Here is a 22,938-nt window from a genome sequence, read left to right on the forward strand (position 1 = left end):
TAATTTCTTGTGAAGTACAGTCAAACAATTAGTATAAATAAAATCAAAGAAACACTCACACGCAGGTGATGGTTATCTTCCTAAATGTATTTTCTGGAACTCAACTATTTTGCTTATTATCAGCAGGCGCAATGGACAAATACAAATATCCAAAACGTGGGATATTATAATTATAATATGCAACACTATCAGTTGCTTCAATATAATATGATAAGCATACACTCCAATTTGGCCCCCAATCAGTACGATTTGTGTAAGGCGGTTGAACACCACTTTTTTTCACTTTTATCCATATAAATTCAATTTGGATAGAAATGGTTGAGTTTGGGCCAGTAAGTTTGGGTGGCAAAGGATGTCCTCCTCTTATAAAAGACAGCGGCGATTGAGAGCATCATCGGCTGCCAGCTTCCCAACTTGAAAGGTATCTACCACACATGTGGCCTTAGAAAAGCACTGAAAATCATAAAATAGCACAGCAAAACAGGCCAAAGACTGTTCACACTGCTGCTGTCTGTACGACATCACATAAGCATACAGGCACGTACATAGCATAGCAAGTATACATAGCATACCAGACTTACAAACAGCTTTAACCCCCAGGCCATCAGACTTCTCAACCAGTTACTCTAACCCTCTTGATTATATTGATCAAATTAACACTTCTTGTGCATTCAATGTACATACCTTAAATTCATTTATATATTTATCGGCCAATTCCACTTTAGACTGATCATATGTGTTGTATTTCTGTGATGTATACTCTTGCTATTCGGGCCAAATTTTGTGTTATAGTACTTATTGCCACATTCATTTCAACAATTTCCCCCCGGGGATCAATAAAGTATTTCTGATTCTGATTTCTGATTCTGATTCCAGTTTAGATTTATGGTATTTTATGGCATTTTTGTAATGTCCTGTGAGTTTGTTTTCCTTGTGATGTTTGTATATGAGGTTTGTGATTGTTTTGTTTAAGAAAGAAAAAATACAACTACAAATGTCAAATATTTGCCAGAGAGAGGGCGGGACAAACTGTTAACTAGAGCGGCGCAGATACGCCCCTTCCGGTAGTGTCCATGGGACCTATGAGATAGAAAAATAGGAATGGACTTAAATGGAGAGAAAGTAATTATTTTCTGGTCCCAGTCTTTAGATGCCCCGAATTACACATATGTTGTTTGTGTGACTTCACCACTCTATGGGTTTAGCGGCGAGGGCTTCGGCCAGAGGGAGGGACTTCCGATGGAGGTACTTCCCTGTCAGTCCCATGTCAGATGTTGTTTTATCACCGTTTTTTTTTTTAAAAACTCGACATTCCTTGTCGCTTTTTTAGTTTTTGTTCTAATAATGTTCTTTTTCTTCTCGCTAACTCGAAAATGCGTTGGGATAAAATGCGTTTAGTCTCTCGATTTATGGAGAGAGTAAATAGCTGGGCGGGACTTACACAGCTGATTTGCTAACTCTCCTTCTCTAATTGGTGGAGACGCCAGCCGGGGTTTTACGAGAGGGAATTTTCAAATCTAGAAGAGGCGCTCGGTAAGCACTGTATTTTGGAAAGAAAACAACAATGCAGCGACAAGGGTAAGAAATAGGGTTTTTCCTACTACCAACCAACCGTAAATGATGAACGAAGAGTCAAATATATATACTGGTTTCTAGTGTAAAATTTCATGCGAAATAATGTGGAAAAAATATATATTTTATATATATTTATGCTACATACGTAGCCGCCGGTTAGCTAAAGCGACCCAACTGTCAATCCGTTTAGTTGGTAATTGCTAGGAAAGTTCAGACAAATGTATAGTTTCTATGTATATTGTATGTATGTATGTATGTATGTGTGTATATATATATATATATATATATATATATATGCAATTGGGATTCAAGCATTTAGTACAATGTAAAGGCCATAGCAATATAATGTCATCCTTAGTTGTCAGTGAAGTTGTGTGCACACTAGAGATTCAAACAAAGTGGCTTCGCGTCGGTCCACATTCAACGAATACGATGTAATAGTGTGAATGTGTTGTTCAATCGACCGCTATCTCTATTTAGAGGAATGACCGTTTCCTTGCTCACTCGTTCTCGTTGACCACAGAAAGGCGAAGACTCCCCGGCGTCCCGGCCATAAGAAGACGTCAAACACAGAGAAAGATCCAGTTGGGGTAAGTATTCAGGAGGGAATTTCAACCATTTAATTGTTATTTCTATACACTTTTGTGTGTAATACGTAAGGTTATTCAAACACGATGTCACTTTGATTGCTGTTTGTTTGTAGGCTACTCCTTTACTCCTCTGCGGTTTTGTGTTAGGTGTACTGCCGGATACGTCCACTTGGAGCAGATGATGAAGAATGTTGTGTTGAAATGATCAGTAACACCACTATTCAGCTGCATCCCCCTGACGGCCTTAAAGCAAACCGAAATGGTGACTTCAAAGAAGTAAGTGTCACAAAATCTTTGCCTTCATGGTTGTTATGTGATAACCGAAAAGGCACAAAACATATTTAGCTTTATGAATAGTCGCAGCCTAAAAATATACATAAAATAATTGTGTTTGGTGTACACTATACACTCACATTCACGGGGTACAAAAAAACTTATTTTATTTTATTTTCTAGACTCAGTACTCGTTCAAAAAGGTTTTTGGAATTCAAACAACCCAAAAGGAGCTGTTTGAGGATGTGGCCAAGCCACTGATTGAGGACCTCATTCAGTGTAAGAATGGTAAGCAATAGCAACTGTACTTAAAAATCCTGCATACAAAAGATCTGATTTCTATGGACCATGATACGTGTGTTTGTATGGTGGGTGTCGGCCCATAGGTCTGCTGTTTACATATGGCGTCACTGGAAGCGGCAAGACCTTCACCATGACGGGCTCACCAGGACAAGGAGGGCTTCTGCCCCGCTCCCTGGACATGCTCTTCAACAGCATCAGCCCCTACCAGGCCAAGAGATATGTAAGGCATCAACCTTGTCCCTCCTTTAATTGGGTGCTTAACATGTGCATTATTGGAGAAGGAGCGATGAGTACATTTCAGTGACATGGCTTTAAGTGGCGAGAACAAGGGTCGTCTGATTGAGAATATCGGCTTCCATCACATTATTTGGATATTGTTTTGTCGTTAAAAACACCTTTATTGTCCATCTCTTGGTTGTTCTTGTCATGTTCTTATTCTCCTGGAGTCGGGGACTGTTAACTGACGTGCAGAGCTCATAGAAAGTAGGGCTGTCACTTTTTATTCGATAATCTAATATGTATTCGAACATGACTTGAAAAATCCGTATTCTAATATATACACGCGCACAAAATTTGGTTTTCAAAGTGCCATGTTGTAGAGCGTCTATGATGAGACCTTTTGGTTTTTATTTTGTTTGCTATCTCGTCCATTGGCGGGCGCTCTACTCAAGCGAATAATAGTATTTCGTGTTTCTAAAATGGATAACGAACAGAGCAGCCGGCCTGAGCGGTACATTTCAACCCCAAGTCCTCCCGGCAGACAGCATCACGCTGCATTGGTGGAGACACACGGGGTGCAACAAATACCTGCTTCTCTCAACATTGACGCACAAATACCTGTGTGTGTGTGTGTGTGTGTGTGTGTGTGTGTGTGTGTGTGTGTGTGTGTGTGCCTGGCACGTCTGTGCGCTCCGAACGTGTGTTCTCCGTAGTTATGATACAACATTGTGTATAAAAAGAGCCGCACTCGATCCAGATCAAGTTGATAGACTGGTGTTTCTAGCAAACAACATTAAGGAATGAATTTCTTGCAGATAGGCTATTTAGTCCTGCTGCTGTCTATAGCCTAATTTTGTGTTATGCATAGTGGCACTGGATATTGATTAAGTTGTTAACCTGTTTCAAACAAAGATTATTTTTTTTAACGGGATATGGCTTGATTCCTGTTTATTTCCCCACTTGCCATGTAATACATTTGTGATTGAATCTCTGTTCGTGTTTTTATTTAAAAAAAAATACGGGGGGAGGGGGGAGCTCGTTGATATTCAAATATATTCGATTACATTGCTTGATATTCGATTATCTCAGCTTATTAACCGCTGTTTTGGGGTTATTCCCCATTGGTGTGAAAAAGGAAAAAACTAACAGATTTATTTTGTACCTGTTTCAGGTGTTTAAACCTGATGATAAAAATGGATTGGAGATCCAAAGCCAAGTGGATGCCCTACTGGAGAGACAGAAGAGGGAAAACATGCAGTCTGTCCCAAAAACACCCGTGTCAAGGTAGTAGCAGTACCTGTCATGCCAAGTTCTCTATTGATGCCTCTAACAGCACCAACATTTCTACATTTGATGTATTTGGCAAACTGTCTTCCTCTTTTAATTGTTCTTTCCATGCCACTCTTTATTTTTGTTAAGCAGACAAAAGGCTGACCCGGAGTTTGCAGACATGATCAGTCCAGAGCAGGCGTGTAAATATGACAGCGTGGATGAGGACAGCTCCTACAGTGTTTTTGTGTCCTACATTGAGATCTACAACAACTACATCTATGATCTCCTAGAGGATGCTCCATTCGATCCCATCAGACCAAAGTAAGAAAAGTCTAGGGTTAGCCCGGATACATAATTTCAAGCTATGAATAGTTTAGGTTTCCAAACAAATATTCGAAGGTCTATGAAGTTCATCCATAGTGCGTATCTTTTACTGCCTGTTTATCGTGGTGGAGCCAAATGCTGCAGAATCTAGTTCTGTACAACTGCTTGTTTTTTCCTTTTAATTTCTTCGGTTGTTCAATTGGTAAAACACGTTATTTTAAAAACGCAAAAAATATCACGTCAGTGGCTTTCAGATCCACTCATTAGTCAGAGTTCGACTTGGTGGCACAGCTTCAATGCAGCATAAGAGTTTGCTAACACACCGTATCTAGGTATGAGAGTATGCCTATTTCCAATTATCACATTGCAAATGGGAGTTTTGAATAGATTTCAGCCTATCGAACAAATATTCGGGCTCAGCCCTAGAAAAGCCCTGCTCAATTGATCTGTTCAAACCGGCTTTCACATTGGAATATCGAGTTCAGTGTTCAGTAAACAATTGCCATACCAATGAGGACACCAAAACTGTTTTGCTCCCTCATTCATTAAGCTTGGTGGGTATAACATCAGTCGGTTTGCTCCAGACTGTGGATACAATGTGTTATGGTAATAGCCTTGGATGTGTTGTCTTTTGTTTTTAATCCTTGTTTATTAGGTGGCTTGGTGGAGGCACACCTGTACGGAACACTGAGTTTGTGTATGTGGCCAGAATGTTCTCCATAATGTGTGCCTTAATTCTCCTTTGGCTCAAAGCTGGCTGTAGCTTACATGTCTTCCTCTTAACATAGCTCCCTGCCTAATGGACTAGCATAGCATCTTGGATTCAAGGCTGAATATTCATCCTGATTATCTATTTCTTCTGCTTCTTACTATGGAGACATGTAGAAAGTTACCTGTCCAACTTCCTTTTCTGTGTGCAAATGCTATGTATACTTTAAGCACTGCAGGCTTTTTCTTACCCCTTGTTATGTTGGTCTTGTTATCTACAGTTTATCATCCGATGGATGTCTGCTAAAATTAAAACATATGGTGTTGTATAATAACTAGAGATGCTTCGATTGATCGGACGCCGATCATGATCAGCAGATATTAGCCAAAAATAGCTTAATCGGAGAATCCCAAAAGTGCAGATCAAAGAAGCTGATCACGTGATGTAAATTACCCGCGCAACTTTCTTTCCCCTGCATTTCGAGTGCGCACATAAAAGCGGAACTTGCCAGTGGCAGCATGTAACAGCATGTCTACACTGCCAGGATTTCACGGTGTCACTGTTAAGATGGCAAAGGCGGCAGCTTCACGTTCAGTGTCGAGTGTCAAAAGATATGGAAGATTCACATTTCCCTGCCATTCTGTAATCATGATTTTGGTGCTCGGGCCCAAAAATCCTGATCAAAGCATCTCTAATAACAGTGAATGTAAAGTTGTGCTAAAAGCTGATGCATTGCATTGGTGGCCATCTTTTATTCAAGTGCTTATTCTCTGTATCAACTTCATTCAGAACTCCCCAGTCCAAGATTTTGCGTGAAGATCAGAATCATAACATGTACGTTGCTGGCTGTGTAGAGGTGGAGGTGAAGTCCACTGAGGAGGCCTTTGAAGTCTTTTGGAAGGGTAAAGTGTTACAACTTTTCCAAATTAAATTAACTATAATGAAGCGTCAGGTGTAAGGCCACTGTAAATTACATGTATGCGTTCTTTTTTGTTATCTGCTTTGCAGGTCAAAAGAAACGAAGAATCGCAAATACACAGCTGAACCGCGAGTCCAGTCGCTCTCACAGTGTGTTCATCGTGAAGCTGGCTCAGGCTCCTCTTGACGCAGATGGAGACCACATTTTACAAGTAACGTGCTCTTCCTGTTCCCTTCTTGCTCAACTTGTTATGTTTTTAAATGCAATTTTGAATTATTTTGTAATTTGGGCCATTGACAATACTGTGGCAGAGCTAGTCATGGGGAAATATTTTTTAGCATACACAGTTAGTCAGGCTTGTAACATGAGGGCCAATTGGTCAATTCTAGGATAAGAACCAAGTGAACGTGAGCCAGCTGTGTCTGGTGGACTTGGCTGGTAGTGAACGCACTAGCAGAACCAGAGCCGAGGGTAACCGCCTACGAGAAGCAGGTCAGTTCCACATTGGTTTACTACGTCTCTCTGGGTGAGGGGACGGAGTGCTCATACTGGCTGATGTCTCGTTGACAGGCAACATCAACCAATCCTTGATGACACTGCGCACATGCATAGAAGTACTAAGAGAGAATCAAATGTGTGGAACAAATAAGGTAAGCGGCTGTATAGTTAAATTATTGTTTTTATCTGTGAATTGGCTCTCTAGTTTTAATTCTACCTTGCTGTTTCAATGCAGATGGTGCCATACAGAGACTCCAAAGTAACACATCTGTTCAAAAACTACTTTGACGGAGAGGGAAAAGTCAGGATGATTGTCTGTGTCAACCCCAAAGCTGATGATTATGATGAAACTATGGTAGGCACTTTGCCACAATTGGATGGCTTTACACACGTGTAAAAAATGCTAAACTACATTCAGGACTACAAGCTGACTCTGTGCCTATTGTAGTTGGTGATGCGCTTTGCGGAGATGACTCAGGAAGTGGAGGTAGCCCGTCCTGTTGACCGGGCAATATATGCTCTTCCAGCTGGTCGCAGACACAGGAACCAGGCCTTCAAGGAAGAGCTGTCCCGCCGTCTCGAAGAGCGAGGGGGCCCATCAAATCCTGGTAATAAAACTAAGTGCACAACTATTGATTGTGCATTTTTTTCTTAGGGCTTGTTTTTCCTTTTTTAAAAGGGATTTTGCTTGCTAATGACTTTTCTGGCCCTGTAGACGACCCAGAACTGATGAACCAGCTCATTGACAGTCTCCCAGCCCTCCCGGCATGTGAACTGCTCGACGCAACCGATGACCAGACCCTGCCTCGCCTCGTTGAGGTCCTGGAGAGGAGGCATCGCATCCGCCAGATGATGACCAAGCAGTTCAGCAAAGCAGGTTGGCACTCTGAACAAAAAAGAGCTATTGTAATGATGGCTGAAATGTGTACACGTGCCTCCTCTACCCTACATGCATTGCCCCTACAATTACTTTTCAAATATGAATTATTTATATTTCACACCTGAGAGGAGATGGGGTGAGAGTGCACTATGCCAGCAGGTTGTCATAAGGGTTACTTGAATGACGTGTTCTCCATCTACAGCAATCACACTGAAGTCCATGCTGCAGGACTTCGATAGCAATTTTTCTGCCAAAGAGAACTTCATCCATGATCAGCGAGGCAAACTGGGCGAGAAGGACAAAGTCATATCCAGTCAGAAGACTGAGCTGGAACGTTTGGAAAACAAATCCAAAACGCTTGAGTACAAGGTCTGCTACTGCATTTCTTATCAAATTAGACACAGAAAGAGAAAGCACTTTTCAGTTGGCTGTAACATTATTCAAATAAGCACATACTCAGATTCAGCCCGTCAGCTTGGGCTTTAGCCCTGTCCAACTGCGCCATGGGACATTTACGGCACAAAAGCTTTTTATTTTTATTCTTATGAAGATTCGAGTTTTCAAAGGAAATTGTTAAGTTTGATTATTATTGAACCAAAGACGTTGCAGATGGCATAACATTTCCAAAAGGAAATGCAATTTCTTGTGCCTGCTTCTAACCTAAACCTTTGGAAGAGCCTTATTTCCCCCATCTCAATGGGTTTCTTGGTATCTGTCCAGATTGACATCCTGCAGAAGACCACCAACATCTATGAGGAGGACAAGCGGTCCCTCCAGCAGGAGCTGGAGACGCGGGAGCAGAGGCTACATCGGGAGCTGTCCGAGAGGAAGCGCATGGAGCAGCGCATGCAGGGCATGGTTGCTGACACAAAACACAAGTGGGAGAAGGAGTGTGTAAGTTGACCCTCTTAGGAAATACATTTTGTCAAAAAACAAAAAGTTAAATATGCAGTAAAATTTCAAACATCAAATGTGCTCCAAGAAATAAAATGCCTTCATAACAAGTCCTTTGGTAGGTCTTATGACTGTATTGAACCTGATTTCAATATTCATGTCATCTTGTACTTGCTGGCGTGCGTGTGGGCCTGAAGGAGCGGCGAGTGAACGCTAAACAGCTGGAGATGCAGAACCAGTTGTGGGTGAAGGACGAGAAGCTGAAGCAGCTCAAGGCCATTGTGACGGAGAGCAGCAGCGGCTCTGCAGGCGGTGGTCCCACAGAGCGTCCAGACAAACCTCAAAGGCCATCCAGGGAGAAAGACCGCCCAGCGACTCAGAAGAGATCGGCCTCACCATCGCCGATGCCTGTAAGTGTTACCCCCCCCCCCCACCTGCCCTGATTCTAATTGTGCGTTTTGCATGGTGTAATAAATGTGTAAACTAAGCAAATATATCCTTTGTTGATGAGGGGTTCTGATTGTGGGTGATTTAATTATTTCTGTTGCATGCACTTAATGTAATGCCCCTCCCTTTTGTGCTTCAGATGGCTGTTGAGCATTTGTCAACTTTGTCACCGACCCATATTGCTTAACCACACAGCTCCATTCCTTTTAACCTTTCTCTAGGACTTCAGTCAAGCCCCTCCCCGCCAAAACCCAGGCAATGTTAGGGCAGCTCAAGATCTTTATCACGGCCCTCCCTCCTCCACATCCTGCTCTAGTCTCTCAGTAGCCTCCTGCATCTCTGACTGGGAGCACAGAATTCCCCTAGACTCCAGGCAGGATAGGCAGCCTGAGACCCCCCAGTACGGGAGCCGGAAGAACCCCGGTCCCTACTGTGGTGGAAGCAGCAGTGTGGGTCGCAGGAGAGGCCGGCACTGGGCCGCAGACGGCGAGAACCCTACCACGTCTCCGGCCTATGAGCTAGACCTAGAGTCAGGCATAAGGGTTAGTGTGTACTGGCGTCTCCTCCTAGATGTCCTTTTAGCTGATAGATCCTCATCTGTGTAGTTTGTCCTGCCGCTGTATTGTTATGTCATCCATAGTTGTTTGAGTAGAAAACTGCAATGTGCTGCATCCATAGTTTTAGTCCAGATATTTAGACATTGTATGCATCTCATTGCTGTATCTCTTATAGATAGAGATGTATCCATTGCTTTTAAAACCCTGATACTTGGCTCTTTGTGTGCACCTGCTTATGCTTATGCTCCTTATTTTGCTACGCTTGTGCTGTGTATATACTTGCAGCTTCCGCTTATTGGTCATGATGGTGTCCAATGAGCAGTTAATTTGACAAGTTTAACTTTAGAATCATCCATTCCACTACAATTTTTGAACCAACAATTGTTATTTATCTGAACCCAATATCGCTGTGTAACTTAATATTTATTTTAAAATACAATGGGTAATTCTATAAAAAATAATGAATTAGTTCCTTGAGATGCAATCTGCCTATTATTGCTGAATACATCCTAGGATAGCTGGCACTCAAAAAAGAAAAAGCTTATTGTTCTTGGCATCGGGAATTATCCTGATCTGGTACCATTAGATGACATTGCCTGAAAGTAACTAATTATTCGGGAGGTCATTGGCTGATTTGGTTTGTTTATTTCGTCGCTGTTTATCACTCATTGTACTTGGAATTTCATCTTCATTGGTAATCCCATCTCTTGAATGCTTCATTCACTTCATCTGATAATAGTGCTTAGTCACACTCCCCTGAGACACTTACTGCTTTGCACCGTTTCCAATGCAGTGGGTGTTTCTGGTAGCTATGTTATGTGCTACTGGAAGACTAAATGAATACATATAGAACCTAACATAAATACAGTAATACAATAATTTGTGAAACTACCATGAAATCTCCAGGGTATATAAAAATGTTTTTGTTAAGCCCCACACTATCCACACCAGATCCTCCACTGTTCCATTGGATAGCTGCTGGATAACTGGCTTCAAAATGTACCTTCTTCTCTGCGCCATGGTCAGAATCCAACCCTTACCTAGTATGGCAGTTTTTCTAAAGTAAATTCTGTAGAAAAAAATAAACTAATTAGAGGAAATTCGATCAATACAAAAAGGTTAAGTGGGTCTTCCAATCCATGTCAACATATCCCTGTAGTCTTCCAGTATCTCATATTTCAAACTATAAGCCTTGAATTAACCTCCACTAATCCTCACCTTCACGCAAGTAGTCACTTACCATCGCAATCACCGACGAGCCGCCGCCACCTTATTTTGAGGTCTCATCTTCTAGAACTTATTGATAACGTCTTGGTTTGTCTCCTCCTTTCCACCACTGAAACTGGCCCCACCAGACTGCCCCCCCAGTTCATCAGCGGCACAGACGTTCACATTCCACGGGTGGGGAGAAATGGGTAGACCACACACCGTCGACTAATTTGGAGCTAGACACTGTGATGCAGCCAATCATACCCAATGCAATCAAGGTGTCGGCCCCCAGTGAGAAAGCCCTGGCTAAATGCCACAAATACGTGCTCACCCATCAGGAGCTTGCCTCTGATGGGGAGATTCACACCAAGCTGATTAAGGTAACAAGGCACGGTTTTCCTTCACTTCTGATCTCTGCCCTGATTCCTAAATGCATTTAATTTGATCGTGATTGATTTGTAATGTGCCAAAGAAAATGTAATTTCTCTCCGGCGCGAAGTTGCAGTCCCAGGTAACATAAGGGGCCTTTGACTCAGGACCTATTTTCACCAATAACTCATGGTTGCATGGTTTGTCTTTGTGAACTCTCTAGGGCGATGTGTTTAAGACAAGGGGAGGGGGTCAAGCGGTGCAATTCACCGACATCGAGACACTGAAACAGGAGTGCCCAACTGCTTCAAGGTACGTGTCCTCCTAACCCTGGTGCTCTTGGCGAAAGCTACCTTTTAGAAATGAGCATTAATAATAATTGTTAACTTTACACGTTGTCAATGATCCTTATGATCATGTTTTTTATTTTTAGTAGTCGTAAGAGGAGGTCTGGCTCTGGAACTGATGACCAGGAGAACAGGGTAAGTTGCTAAAACCACATCATTTTATTATATATTGTACAGTATATATTATTTTTCATGGTTCACTGCTCAACAGTACACAATAATATTAGCATCCGGCTAATAAAGTTCTGCTGAAACATTGCTTTTAGTAAGATGCATATCAATATTTTTTGTCTCCATAGGTGCCTGCGGCTAGTTCAAGTCATGTCTACCAAAAGTAAGCAAACTTGTGTTTAACTTCAGTCAGCAAATACATATTGTAAACATTGTTGTTGCTTACAAAGAATCTGACACTTTTATTCTTTTCTTACAGACGGAGAAAGCCTTAGGGCAATGGTTGTGAAAAGTAAATGCTTGATGGTGTTTGCATTGACCAATTGGAGTAAATTTGAAACATGAAACTATGCAAATGTTTTTTGCATGGTTAAAAATATTTAAAGGATAATTTTTTTTTCCAACAAAGATTGGAGTATGTTGTATTTACTATTTCACATGCATGCCAGTTTTTGCATTCAATTGAATTAGAAACAACTTTTTAATGTAAAGTAATAAGCTGCCATTTTGTGGTTTGTTGCGATTAACTTGTTATTCTTCAGTGTTCTAAGTGGAACATGTGCATGAGTGACATTTTAATTCTGAAATCATGGATGGTATGATCAGGAAGAATGATTGTTAAAGAATGTACCATGTATTAATTTAATATCACACCGTCACATCCACTGTACATTTACAGATATGACGATCAATTAGCCTCTTGTAGAATGTGTAAATAAGGCAAGTGAAGGAACACTAGCTGAATCTGAGGATGATCAAATTATTGTTGTTTTTTTGTGAAAGTAAATTCATTCAAACACTATCTGTTGTCAGTCATGTTTTTTTTTTTTTTAATTATTGCATGCGATACAATTGTTAATTGAAAGTCCAGGTTGTTGGTAACGATGGAGTTACTCGGGCTAATCTTGTTGATAGGAAAAAGATTTCAAAACAATAGTTTGTATAATCCGGATTTGACAAAATCCCTATGATCCATTAAAATAGGACCCCTCACTGCAAACGGTGCTAAATTCAGGGTATTACTGGGCATATGGTGTGGTTGTGCTGTCTAGCGGACTTTATCTAGTTGTGTGAAACGTTATTTGGCCTTAAAAGATATATGATTGGGACACGCTCTATCAACTCCAGTTGGTCATGCAGTCATTACAATTCTTTAAAATGCTAATTCATCTCCATCTTAATGCATATTTTTCATTGAGTAGACAGTCCATTGATCCATCTAGCATCCCATTTTAAAAATAATTCTAAGCTTTTATATCCTCCAAAATATCAGCTGACGCAACGCTGGACACGGCAACAGCTGACGCTTCTGAAGAAGAAATTAGTCAAACTAATCATGTCAGTTTACATGAAAATAAATGTATATATCAAGTTAGACTAAATTAATCTATATTATAGATTGGGTAATATTAAAGGCAATAAGTATAGTGCAAACATGTAAAGTTGATGACGTGTGCATACAGTATATTTATAGCACTTAAAAAAGGCTACTTGTAGTGTAGCAGTTGGACAGCAGGTGGAACTAAACACCTACAGCAAATTAGACAGATTCTGATTAATCTGTAGTTTTAGTTAAGGGCAAGCTGTTTTTAGATTAATTCCTCAGGATTTACTAGTGTTATTAGGAGTTATTCTTTAGTTAGGCTACTAGTCACTATTCCATGAGTGACTAGTATCTTTTTCCGTTTTTCTACGAACTATTCATAAGATACTAGTATTTATATGTAGTTAACGATTAGTTTTACTGCTAACATTTCAGTTTTACTAGTAGCTATTCCAATCGTACTACTTTTATTTTTATCTTTCTAGATACTATTTCATCTGTAATGAATGAACTTGATAGTTAAAATAACATTCGTAATGGCAGTAAAAATGTTTTTAGTAAAAAAAAAAATATATTACTATTAACTAACAAATAGGTACTAGTTCCTAATTAGAAGTTACTAGTACAACTGAAATTGAAATAGTCACTATTGGAATTGTAAGCCTTGAGGAATAAATTAAGCAGTTACAATGGCTTGGCATTTAGTTTCAGAGAAATGAAACAGTTCGGAAATGAAAGCTTTATTTGGCTTGTATTTAGATGTGCTGAAAAGTTACAATTCAATCATACTTGGGTTTATGAACTGCACAGGCTTTATTGAAGCTTTTCTTCATTGGGGGCTTTTGCGTTTATTCATTCTCATGTTTTTAAACCGTCCATTCGAATAATGCATTTACTTTAGAATATCTTTAGAATCCCCCATAATTAAATCTTACTTCACTTACATGTTCAACGTTCAATTTGGTGAAGTAGACTTCCGTGGGGCGCAGTTCGCTCAGCCCTACATCCCTGAATTATTAGCCAATGGTTCCCCCGTTGCTAGGCAGAAAAGTACATAATTTCGCCAATCAGCGTCGTCGAATTGTATGGCTTTGGGGCGCTCAAGATATAGCCCCAAGCGCAGTGCACCGTCCACTGCGCGTAACCGCGGATTTGCCATTACCTCAGAGATCAGCAAGATGGCGACTTTGAGTACTGCTACTACCACTGTTTCCCAGTGAGTTCAGCTTGCCCCAAATTCAGTTCTTTGCTTATGAATCCCTTCGAAAGAAGAACATTTGCAGCAAAATTGCAAGTAAAAGAACTCGGAGCAGAAAAGCCAGAAGTGAACATAACCCAACAAGCAAGAGAAAAGGATAGAGCCTACAAGAGAAGTTTTTCCAGAGTATGGTTCAGGCTTGGCTCACTAGCTGTGGGTATGCCAATGCAATTTTTTGCTTTCCTTGTATACTTTTTAAAACAAGTGCGTGTGATAGTTCGTGGACACAGACAGGGTTGACAGACCTGAAACATCTGTCAGAACGGATAAAAAAAACTCAAGCGAGCATGAGTGCATATGAACAACTGTGTGAAGCTAGCCATGCTAGAGGTAAGCAACTTCTATTTATTCCACTAGCCTATATGTATTTCCCTTGCGATGGACACTGGTTGCAGACCCTCACAACCTCCCCCCACCCCTTTCAAGTGTACTGTATATAGTTCTCTGCAAACCTATGGTGGGACCAGGCCTTCATTGTGCATATTGTATATAGTCCTCTGTAAACCTATTCAGTGTACATACTGTATATAGTTCTCTGCAAACCTATGGTGGCATCAGGCCTTCAGTGTGCATATTGTACTGTATGTAGTCCTCTGCAAACCTATGTTGGTATCATGCCTTAAGTGTGTCTTCAACAACCACACATGAATTTTGTGGAATTCATATTTCATTGTATTTGTCTAAATGCATACTAATGCAGACGGTAGATATATTTATGAGGGACATTTACCAACACAATTACACAGTTACTTGGCCGTAACACACTCACCCATTCTCTCTCTCTCTCTCTCTCTCTCTCTCTCTCTCTCTCTCTCTCTCTCTCTCTCTCTCTCTCTCTCTCTCTCTCTCTCTCTCTCTCTCTCTCTCAGAGAGAGAGAGAATGTTACCTTGTGTGTAATTCAAAGTTATTGTTGATGTATCTGCACTCTTAATGTTGCTGATTTCTACAAGGCAAAAAATTAACTTAAAACTTAGTTCCCTGGCCCCATTCATCTTTGTAAGTAAATGTTCTTTTTTTGCCTTTACTATTTTGTCAGAATGCACCAGAATGCTTCGTTTGTTTGAAAATCACAAAAAAATCTTGTTGGGGAGGATGCCCCCAGACCCCCCTACAGGGGTTTGGAATGCAAACGTTCAGCCCCCCCTCAAATAAATTCCACCAGCCGCACCACGCTGATGAAGGTCCTGTGTTTTCAGTTCTGCTGTATTGGTTGGACCAACTAGCCTCTAAGCACCGTTAATGGCAAATATCAAACCACTGCATGGCTTTTCTAAATGGTTCCCCCCAATGATAATTGCTGCTCAAACACTTGGCGTATTAACTTGCATGTGCATGTTTGATGGTTTTGTGCTGTTATAGTTTTTCTGTTTTTTCCCTTTTTTAATAAATTTTTCCAGTGATGATAGGCGAGGGCTTACTTCTGGAGTCTTTTTTAGGAAGCCAATGTCCTGTAAATTGGCTAGAAAAGATGGTCTTGTTGTGTTTTATCGATTATGCATCACAGACTAATTCACTAGCAAACAAAAAAATCCAAGAAGGGATATTCTTTACCTACTTCACATTTTATGTGGGCCTATTGTGTTTGAAAGTCTAACATACAAAGATATTAATTATTTAAATATAATCATCAATGTTATATGATATAAACTCAAAGACACAATCAAGGAAAACACCATTGTTATGGATTTTTTTTAATTTAAGCCTATTGCAATACATATCGATACAGTTTTGCTATGATGTTAGCTGCTCTGCTGCACAACATTGAGAACAGATTTACACCTGTTATTTCTGTTCTCTCTTTCTAGGCATGCAATAGTATACCCACGTACGGAGTGGCTTAATGGTCTTTGTGGCATTTGTGTTTCTATTGAGGGAAGTGAAATGGGTACCAGAATGACAAACAATTGGTGTCCCAATATTTACTTGACCCCCTCTGAACCCACACCATTTGTTTCTAAAATACACTGACACCATTATTTAGAGAAAATATATGCCTTGTTCCCAGAGCAGCAATCATCTAAGGTCTGCTCTCCTCTTGGGTCTCTTCCTGATTCAACATGCTGTGTTTGTACAGCCGTCTATGTGTCCACATACAGAGGGTGATCTAATGGTGCCCTAAAACACCTCCATTTTCCATTTCCTAATTTCAAGGTCTAACGGTTAAAAAATCAATGCATCATTGAAGCATGAGCCATATCATGCAGCTTTAATACCTATACTATCATATTGCATTTTCACAAAGGAAGCCATTAACGTATGAATGAAGATTGAGAAATTGAGCATTGGCTCTTTTTTGTTCTGCAATTCTCGGTTACATGGGTAAATAGAGTTGTAAGGGAGGGGAGGGGTGCTTTTTTGACTTGTTTTGTGTTTGATAGAGTGAGTAGAGAATATGCCTGCAATTGAATGGTAAATTGACACCTGTGGGTGTGGTGTGGCACTTATCACTGAAAAACACGCTACCTAAACAGATTCTGTTATGAGTTAAACAAACAGAATTAGGCTGCCGCCATTGCGGGTGCTTTTTCGGCACGCAAACATCTTTCAATGCTGTTTCTGTGCCAACAAAGTTAAGTTCAGTGGGAGATCTCTGCCAAAACCAGGTTTTAATCAATGTCTTTGAAGTGTTAAGTCAAGCGGGTGACTATGTCTCTGTTCTTCTCTGTGGATTAATTTAATAGTTGTGTGGGTCTATGTGTCGTTTGTACACTGATATGATACGACAGGTTCAGAGAGCAGGCTTAAGAGACTTCTGGGAAAGCCCCATTCAAATCTTGCCATTCCACACTTACAAAGGTAAATAGCTGTGCACTTAAAATGGTAAATGGTTGTGGGCCAGTGTGCTTAGCAAGGTCTTACACAGGAGACAGCCCCTGTCCAGGTTGTTTACCTGACTCAGATTAGCGTGTTGATCTTAGCTAAAAGCTTCTCACACCCCATTGAAATAACCACACAAACACACATAACAAGACAGAGTATAGCAGGTTGGACATGGACATGGTTGGCTACCCAGATTCAACATTGCCCTCACAGTTCTGCTGATATGGCTGGGCAACACAAACACATGCTTATGTGTCCGTCAGCCCATGAATGTAATGTCATGTTATGTAATTTGTCTCAAGGACAAGCCCTCTGTTCAGAATGACTGTACTAAGGGTTCTCTCTGTTGTCGACTTGCAACTGAAAACAGAACAACAATAGCTTCCTGAGCTTCTTGTTATCACTTTTATTCTTTGTGTGTTCTTGCTCATTATAATGTATTTTACATACAATGAATCAGAACATAATGCACAATAATATAACGTTTAATTGACTACCTTCCAATAAAGATCTAAAGAAAGAACAAAGAGAGACAATCATAACCCGATGTCTGAAATTCCACCCATAGCCAACTTTGAACAGAATAACCAACAATTGGCAAAGGTAATGATTTTACTTTGCAACGAGTTGGTTTGAAAACTTGAGAAGAACAAAGAAAAAATATGTTAGAAAGGATGCGCTGGTGACCTGGCAAGGGGTAAGAAATGGCTGAAATGTCCTCTGTTTTCTTACAGCATATCGAGTAGTTTGATTTCCTGTTGCGCTTATGCCTAGTTTACCCATTCACCCAACACAGGTGGCACCAGAGCAAACAGGTATATTGAATTGTGAATCCATTGTGTGACCTATTCCTAAATGGATTATTTTATATTCATGGGTATTGATTCCACAATGTTTTATAGGGTTGTCTTAATGTTAAGTACGACGATCTTCTGCTAGAAACTTTAATCTGCAGCCTATTCAGCAGTGGCCACACGAGGTCACTGTTCTATTTCGTGATTTTCTTTCCTCTAGCTGCATGTACATCTTGGCTCTCCTCTCCAATAGGAAGCAGATGGAAGCATGTTGCATAGTTAAATGGGGCACATTTATTACAATATCACATCTGCACGCTGTGTTTATTTTAGCCAGGCCGTCTGATTTGTCCAAGACTTGTTTTGCTTTTGATGTGTGCTTTGATATATTTATATATATATTTTTTCTTTTCTGCTAATGACAGAATATTGCTTGTTTTAAAAACGTGTGTCATCTGTGGCACATAATCTTTCTTTGAGGTTCCCCTTTTAATAGTTTTTTGTTATTTTTTTTTTCCTCTGAAGCACTTTGAGATTCTTGAATATAAAGTGCATTATAAATAAAATGTATTATTATTATTATAATATTTTTGTGCTGACAGGACAGCCATATGTTTTTGAGGTTCTGCCCGTGTGTTTGTGGATGCTTACATGACTTAGGGGCATGTTGGAGATTTTCCGAGATGTAACCAAAGTTAGGTTGTTATGGGAAGGATCCACACAAACGTAGGATGTAGTAAACCACAGTTGAATGGTCTTTGTAGAACACAAATGCTTTCATCTCAATTATTGCCGTTTGAAGTTCTCCTATTAATGGAGAACTTTTGCCAAACAAAAACTACCGAGGTCAATCACATGCATTCTAAGACGGAACGTCATTCTCCAAAAGCAACACAAATAAAACAAGTTTCTGAAGTGCAGATGACGACAATTTGTGCCAAGATGTAATAAATGAACCTGAACCTGTCACATTTCAATATACAATCGCTTACATTGTATCCAGATTGCACTCTACCGAAAATGTATGGAGGCCTGAGAAGGGCATAGTTTGGTAGACTGCATTAATGTTTCTTTTTTGCAATTTATTGTACTCAAAGTACCTGTCCAGAGGTCCTTTAACTCTTAAGCTACCTCAAGTTCTCCTCACCCTCTTCACCTCAGAAAAAAAAAAATCACTTTTTTGAATCCCTAGTCTGGGGCTAACTTACATAATCCAATGCAATATAATTGACATTATTACGTAACATCCAATCCGTTGCTGAAGCAATATCCTTTTCCGTGAAAATCCCCTCTCCTTCACCACATAGCCCATATGCTCACCATAGTCCCCAACCCCCAAAGAGTTATTAAATTAATCTGTGCTCGCTGTTGCGTGTTATTGCAGTGCAGAGATTTGTGAGGAGAATGAAGCTGTTAGACCAGCCGCTAAGCAGATTTATTATTAAGGGTGCCAGGGAATCACCCAAAAAAACCCTGATAACCTGTTTTATTTTGCACAAGTGAACACTTTTGCTCAAATCCGCTTACACCGCCTCTCTCCCCCACACCTTTCAAATAAGTTCAGCCGCTTCCTGAAATACAGTACGTCTCTGTGAACTCTCTAAAAGAGGACAGACAGCTACGTCGGTCTGTCACTGATTATACTTAAAAAATACTCAAGAAATATATAAAGCACCTGGATAACAATCTACTCAAGATATACTGTAAAACAATAAAGAGATCCATATTTATATTTTACTATACAGACAACAGAGCTGCATCTTGCTTCTACATCCCTTTAATGATCATTATGGATCCTACTTTAGATGTGGTCTTCTGCAAGTGAGGAAACTGTTGCATTCATTGATTATCTTCTAAATAATATATATATATATGTGTATGTTGTGTGTGTCTCTATATGTTGGCTGTCTGTCCGAACGATAATAAAATAGATACATGGCTTTAGGACAATAAGAATCTTTTTTTTTTGCTTTTGCAGTCTGATAGCATAGCAGGGTCTTTCTTGGAGTAACTAAGAAACATCCACAGGAGTGTGTGTGTGTGTGTGTGTGTGTGTGTGTGTGTGTGTGTGTGTGTGTGTGTGTGTGTGTGTGTGTGTGTGTGTGTGTGTGTGTGTGTGTGTGTGTGTGTGTGTGTGTGTGTGTGTGTGTGTGTGTGTGTGTGTGTTCTCAGCATATCAGGGGGCTTAGTATCCGCTGATTCCTCCCCATATTCCTAACCTCATTTACGGGAGTGTATGCCAGCCGTGTAAACGTTTAATCCTTCATGTGTTTTCAGGGCTGCTTTGGGTCAACAATTTAGCTGTTGTTATTTTTTCTTCCTCTTCTTCTTAAGCTTCTAGACAAAGTCTGCCTTCAATTACTTCAGTAAAATTGCTTTACAGGGTCCATGCATGATTAAATATTCATTATGTTAAACTGGGCACTTTCTTTGTATATAAATCCATATTAGATTTGGCTGGCGGGCTGCCCAGAGCCACATGAGATGGGTTCTTGGTACAATAAAGGAAGTGGCGGTCTCCTTAGCAGCTCCTGTCTCCTGCACTTGTTTTTGTCCTGATGTAAATGACGACCTGTTGATATGTTTGTTTGCCTGCATGGTGCGACTGGGCTCACACAAGCCCTTTCAGGGAGGGTGGATCAGAGTCAGTAGACTGCAGTCATGGGAAAAATAAACAAGTTTCTCACTCTGTCCAGTAGCAGACAGAAAAAAAAGGACAAAGCGTGCACTTAAGCAGAAACAAAGGAACTGTTTGTCCGCACTCTCTCATGCTTCGTTGGTTTAGAGATGAGGTGGATGTTTGCATGCGGTTTGTGTGTGTGTACACATGTTTTGTTAGAAGCGAGAGGGAATATAGAGGAACCATTACAATTTCAAACAGACCCAACATCATTGAAATATTTACCCAATATCCCCCCCTTCTCTTTCCAAAATAACTCACTATGAATGGTGGGGGTGGGATTAATTCAAACCCAAACCCCGAATTCCAAAATAAATGTGGTACTCCTCTGTGGCTTTGTCAGGGCTGCCGTAGCGCGAGTGGCTGTCTGTGTGTCTGTTTGTTGGTGTGCTGCAGGCCGGATCAGAGTCTGTGTTGACTCAGAAGGTATGCAGGTGATCCTGTCTTACAGATGTCAGGGGCCCTCTCGGCTGATGTAACATGACACAGGGAACACCTGCTGAGGCACGGCACTGTGTCTCTGTTGGTCTTAGGCTTTCTTTTAGGGAAAAAACAGCAAATCTATTTTCTCTCCAATAAATATGGCTTATTTATCTGCCTCTGGTGGCGAGTGTGTTGTGTTTGTGTACACACACACATGTTTGTATATTTCACAACTTCAAAAAAATAAAATAAACACTTAAATGACCCTAAACCAGGGGGTTTGTGTGTGCCAACATTCTGTCTCTTTTGGCAGAGCAGCCCGTACGGCCTGGCCTCGGGTGGGCCCGGGGCGCTCTGATGAGTGGAGAAGGAGCACAGCTGAAAGTGCACCGGCTGAGGAGGATTACATATCGCTCTTGAATGAATTGGACAGAAACTTGACTGCAGAGTAAGCGAGAGAGCCCCCCCGATCCTCAGTGGACCAGCGACCGCCAGTGTTGGGAGGAGGCGGCTCCCAACACTGGCAGAAGGTTACTGCTCCAACCCAGACACTGTGGCCGCTGTGGAGGGCTCCCAGGCCCTTAGAGGCTGCGGTGCAGTAGGTGTGGTGATCTATAGGCCTCAACAGCAGTCACTCAAAGACACACTGCACCGCCGAGGAAAAAATGTGTGTGGCCAGACATACAGAGAGAGTGCCATAGAGGGAAAGCTTTGTGTGTAAAGACACTGCGTCCTTTCTCCCTCTTTAAATACCTGGAAAATTTAATAATATGTAAACTAAAATTCACTTTAAATGTTTTTGTTTAACTTGATGTACGTGTGTGGCATGCGTCATAGAAACTGGATATTTGGATGACAGGGACATTAAATTCCAGTCTAAAGTCTATGAAATTCAAATAATCTCAATGCCAAATTAGTGCTCTATGTCAGTGGTCCCCAAAATTTTTACTTTTTTTTACCATGTCAGACAATATTTCCGCGGACGGGTGTTACACCGTATTCTGTTACCCATCATAAAAGTGTGACACCAGGGCTCGCTGTTGCATATTTTCTGCGACATGCACGAACATAAAGCGTAGACACTACTAATCAACATTATATCGCCATCGCTAAGTCGAGATGGGTTCATTTGTTTTGTTACACCGGGCGAAGCAAAGCGGTTTATATGCCTCTGTGGTGGCATCATGGGTCTTACTTTCTTGCTGAGCTTTAGTCAAGATCGTGTTTGTCAATTCCAAGACCAGGGCATATCGAGTCCGTGTCCAAAGAGGTTTGAGTCCAAGTCAAGACTGAGTCCAAATTAGAGAGACAAAAAAGAATCCTCATCGAGACCACTTAGTTACCTGTTTATACTTTTTATGTGATAAAAATATGACTTTCAACTATTTAAAAAAAAGTTTTAATACTGTCTATACTGGTTTCATATTAACAGTGGCCTAGCAACATCCTCTTTGTTAAATAGATCCTAAAAAACAACTCGGACTTGAGGTGAGATATTGAATGTTTTGAAATGGAACTTTCCCAGTTCCTGCCTAGTCTGATCCCTGTAGGCCTACATGATACAGATCTCATGACTTCATCGTTTCATGACATCTACGTTTCCTCAGTACATTTTGCAATTGGAAATATGTCTAAGGCTATCACTCTCTGTCACAGTCAGTTTTTTAATGGAGCTCTTTGTGTTTCTGTAAAATTTTTCACATTTAATAATATATTTGGCAAACAAATAGCTTACAACCCCTCTGAGTGCTGCTTCTTGGTAAGGGAAGTGGTGTGACCGCGTTTCCCCTGCCATACATGGTGCAGTCACTAATGTATAACCAGAACATTTTTGGGCGAAGGCTATGAAACATGGCTCAAAAGAACAATAGAGGTGAGGATGGCTTCACCATTATGAGAATTAAACTAATCTCAGCCCTGGCCGGGAGTGCTTTAGTTAATAGGGATTGTAATGTCAATTATCCTAATTGCTCTTTTTACAGACCCTGACATATAAAAAAAAAGAGCTGTGTTTAAACTTGAGGGATGAGTTTAATCAATCCAAATAATTATAATTGTTGAGAGATTCTAATGACAGGTCGG

The 22,938-nt window shown here is 40.6% G+C and overlaps 1 protein-coding gene across 14 annotated transcripts; it reads left to right on the forward strand.

Annotated features, from left to right (window-relative positions):
- Positions 1 to 1,217: 1,217 nt before the first annotated feature.
- Positions 1,218 to 12,356, forward strand: LOC132471831 (kinesin-like protein KIF23). 14 transcript variants are annotated; one of them, XM_060071135.1, is made up of 24 exons: positions 1,218 to 1,578; positions 2,099 to 2,165; positions 2,313 to 2,441; positions 2,621 to 2,726; positions 2,825 to 2,961; positions 4,132 to 4,244; positions 4,380 to 4,553; positions 5,212 to 5,253; positions 6,055 to 6,167; positions 6,274 to 6,395; positions 6,574 to 6,676; positions 6,755 to 6,834; positions 6,918 to 7,037; positions 7,131 to 7,290; positions 7,398 to 7,559; positions 7,765 to 7,931; positions 8,283 to 8,456; positions 8,654 to 8,866; positions 9,125 to 9,445; positions 10,816 to 11,049; positions 11,262 to 11,350; positions 11,475 to 11,520; positions 11,685 to 11,719; positions 11,816 to 12,356. In XM_060071135.1, exons 1-24 carry the CDS (start codon positions 1,565 to 1,567, stop codon positions 11,829 to 11,831), a joined length of 2,937 nt encoding a protein of 978 aa, XP_059927118.1. In that variant the 5' UTR covers positions 1,218 to 1,564; the 3' UTR covers positions 11,832 to 12,356. The 14 variants fall into 14 exon arrangements, with proteins under 14 accessions (XP_059927118.1, XP_059927119.1, XP_059927122.1 ...); XM_060071136.1 differs by having other exon boundaries at positions 1,224 to 1,578; positions 4,383 to 4,553; XM_060071133.1 differs by having other exon boundaries at positions 1,226 to 1,578; positions 11,472 to 11,520.
- The last annotated feature ends 10,582 nt before the right edge of the window (positions 12,357 to 22,938 follow it).

This window comes from Gadus macrocephalus, chromosome 14 (genome assembly GCF_031168955.1).
Source record: "Gadus macrocephalus chromosome 14, ASM3116895v1".
Taxonomy (NCBI): Eukaryota; Metazoa; Chordata; class Actinopteri; order Gadiformes; family Gadidae; genus Gadus; species Gadus macrocephalus.

Coding starts and splice junctions, on each gene's coding strand:
- LOC132471831 (XM_060071133.1), top strand. Junction 6,677..6,754: donor TAACCGCCTACGAGAAGCAG/GTCAGTTCCACA, acceptor TCTCGTTGACAG/GCAACATCAACCAATCCTTG. Junction 7,038..7,130: donor ATGATTATGATGAAACTATG/GTAGGCACTTTG, acceptor TGCCTATTGTAG/TTGGTGATGCGCTTTGCGGA.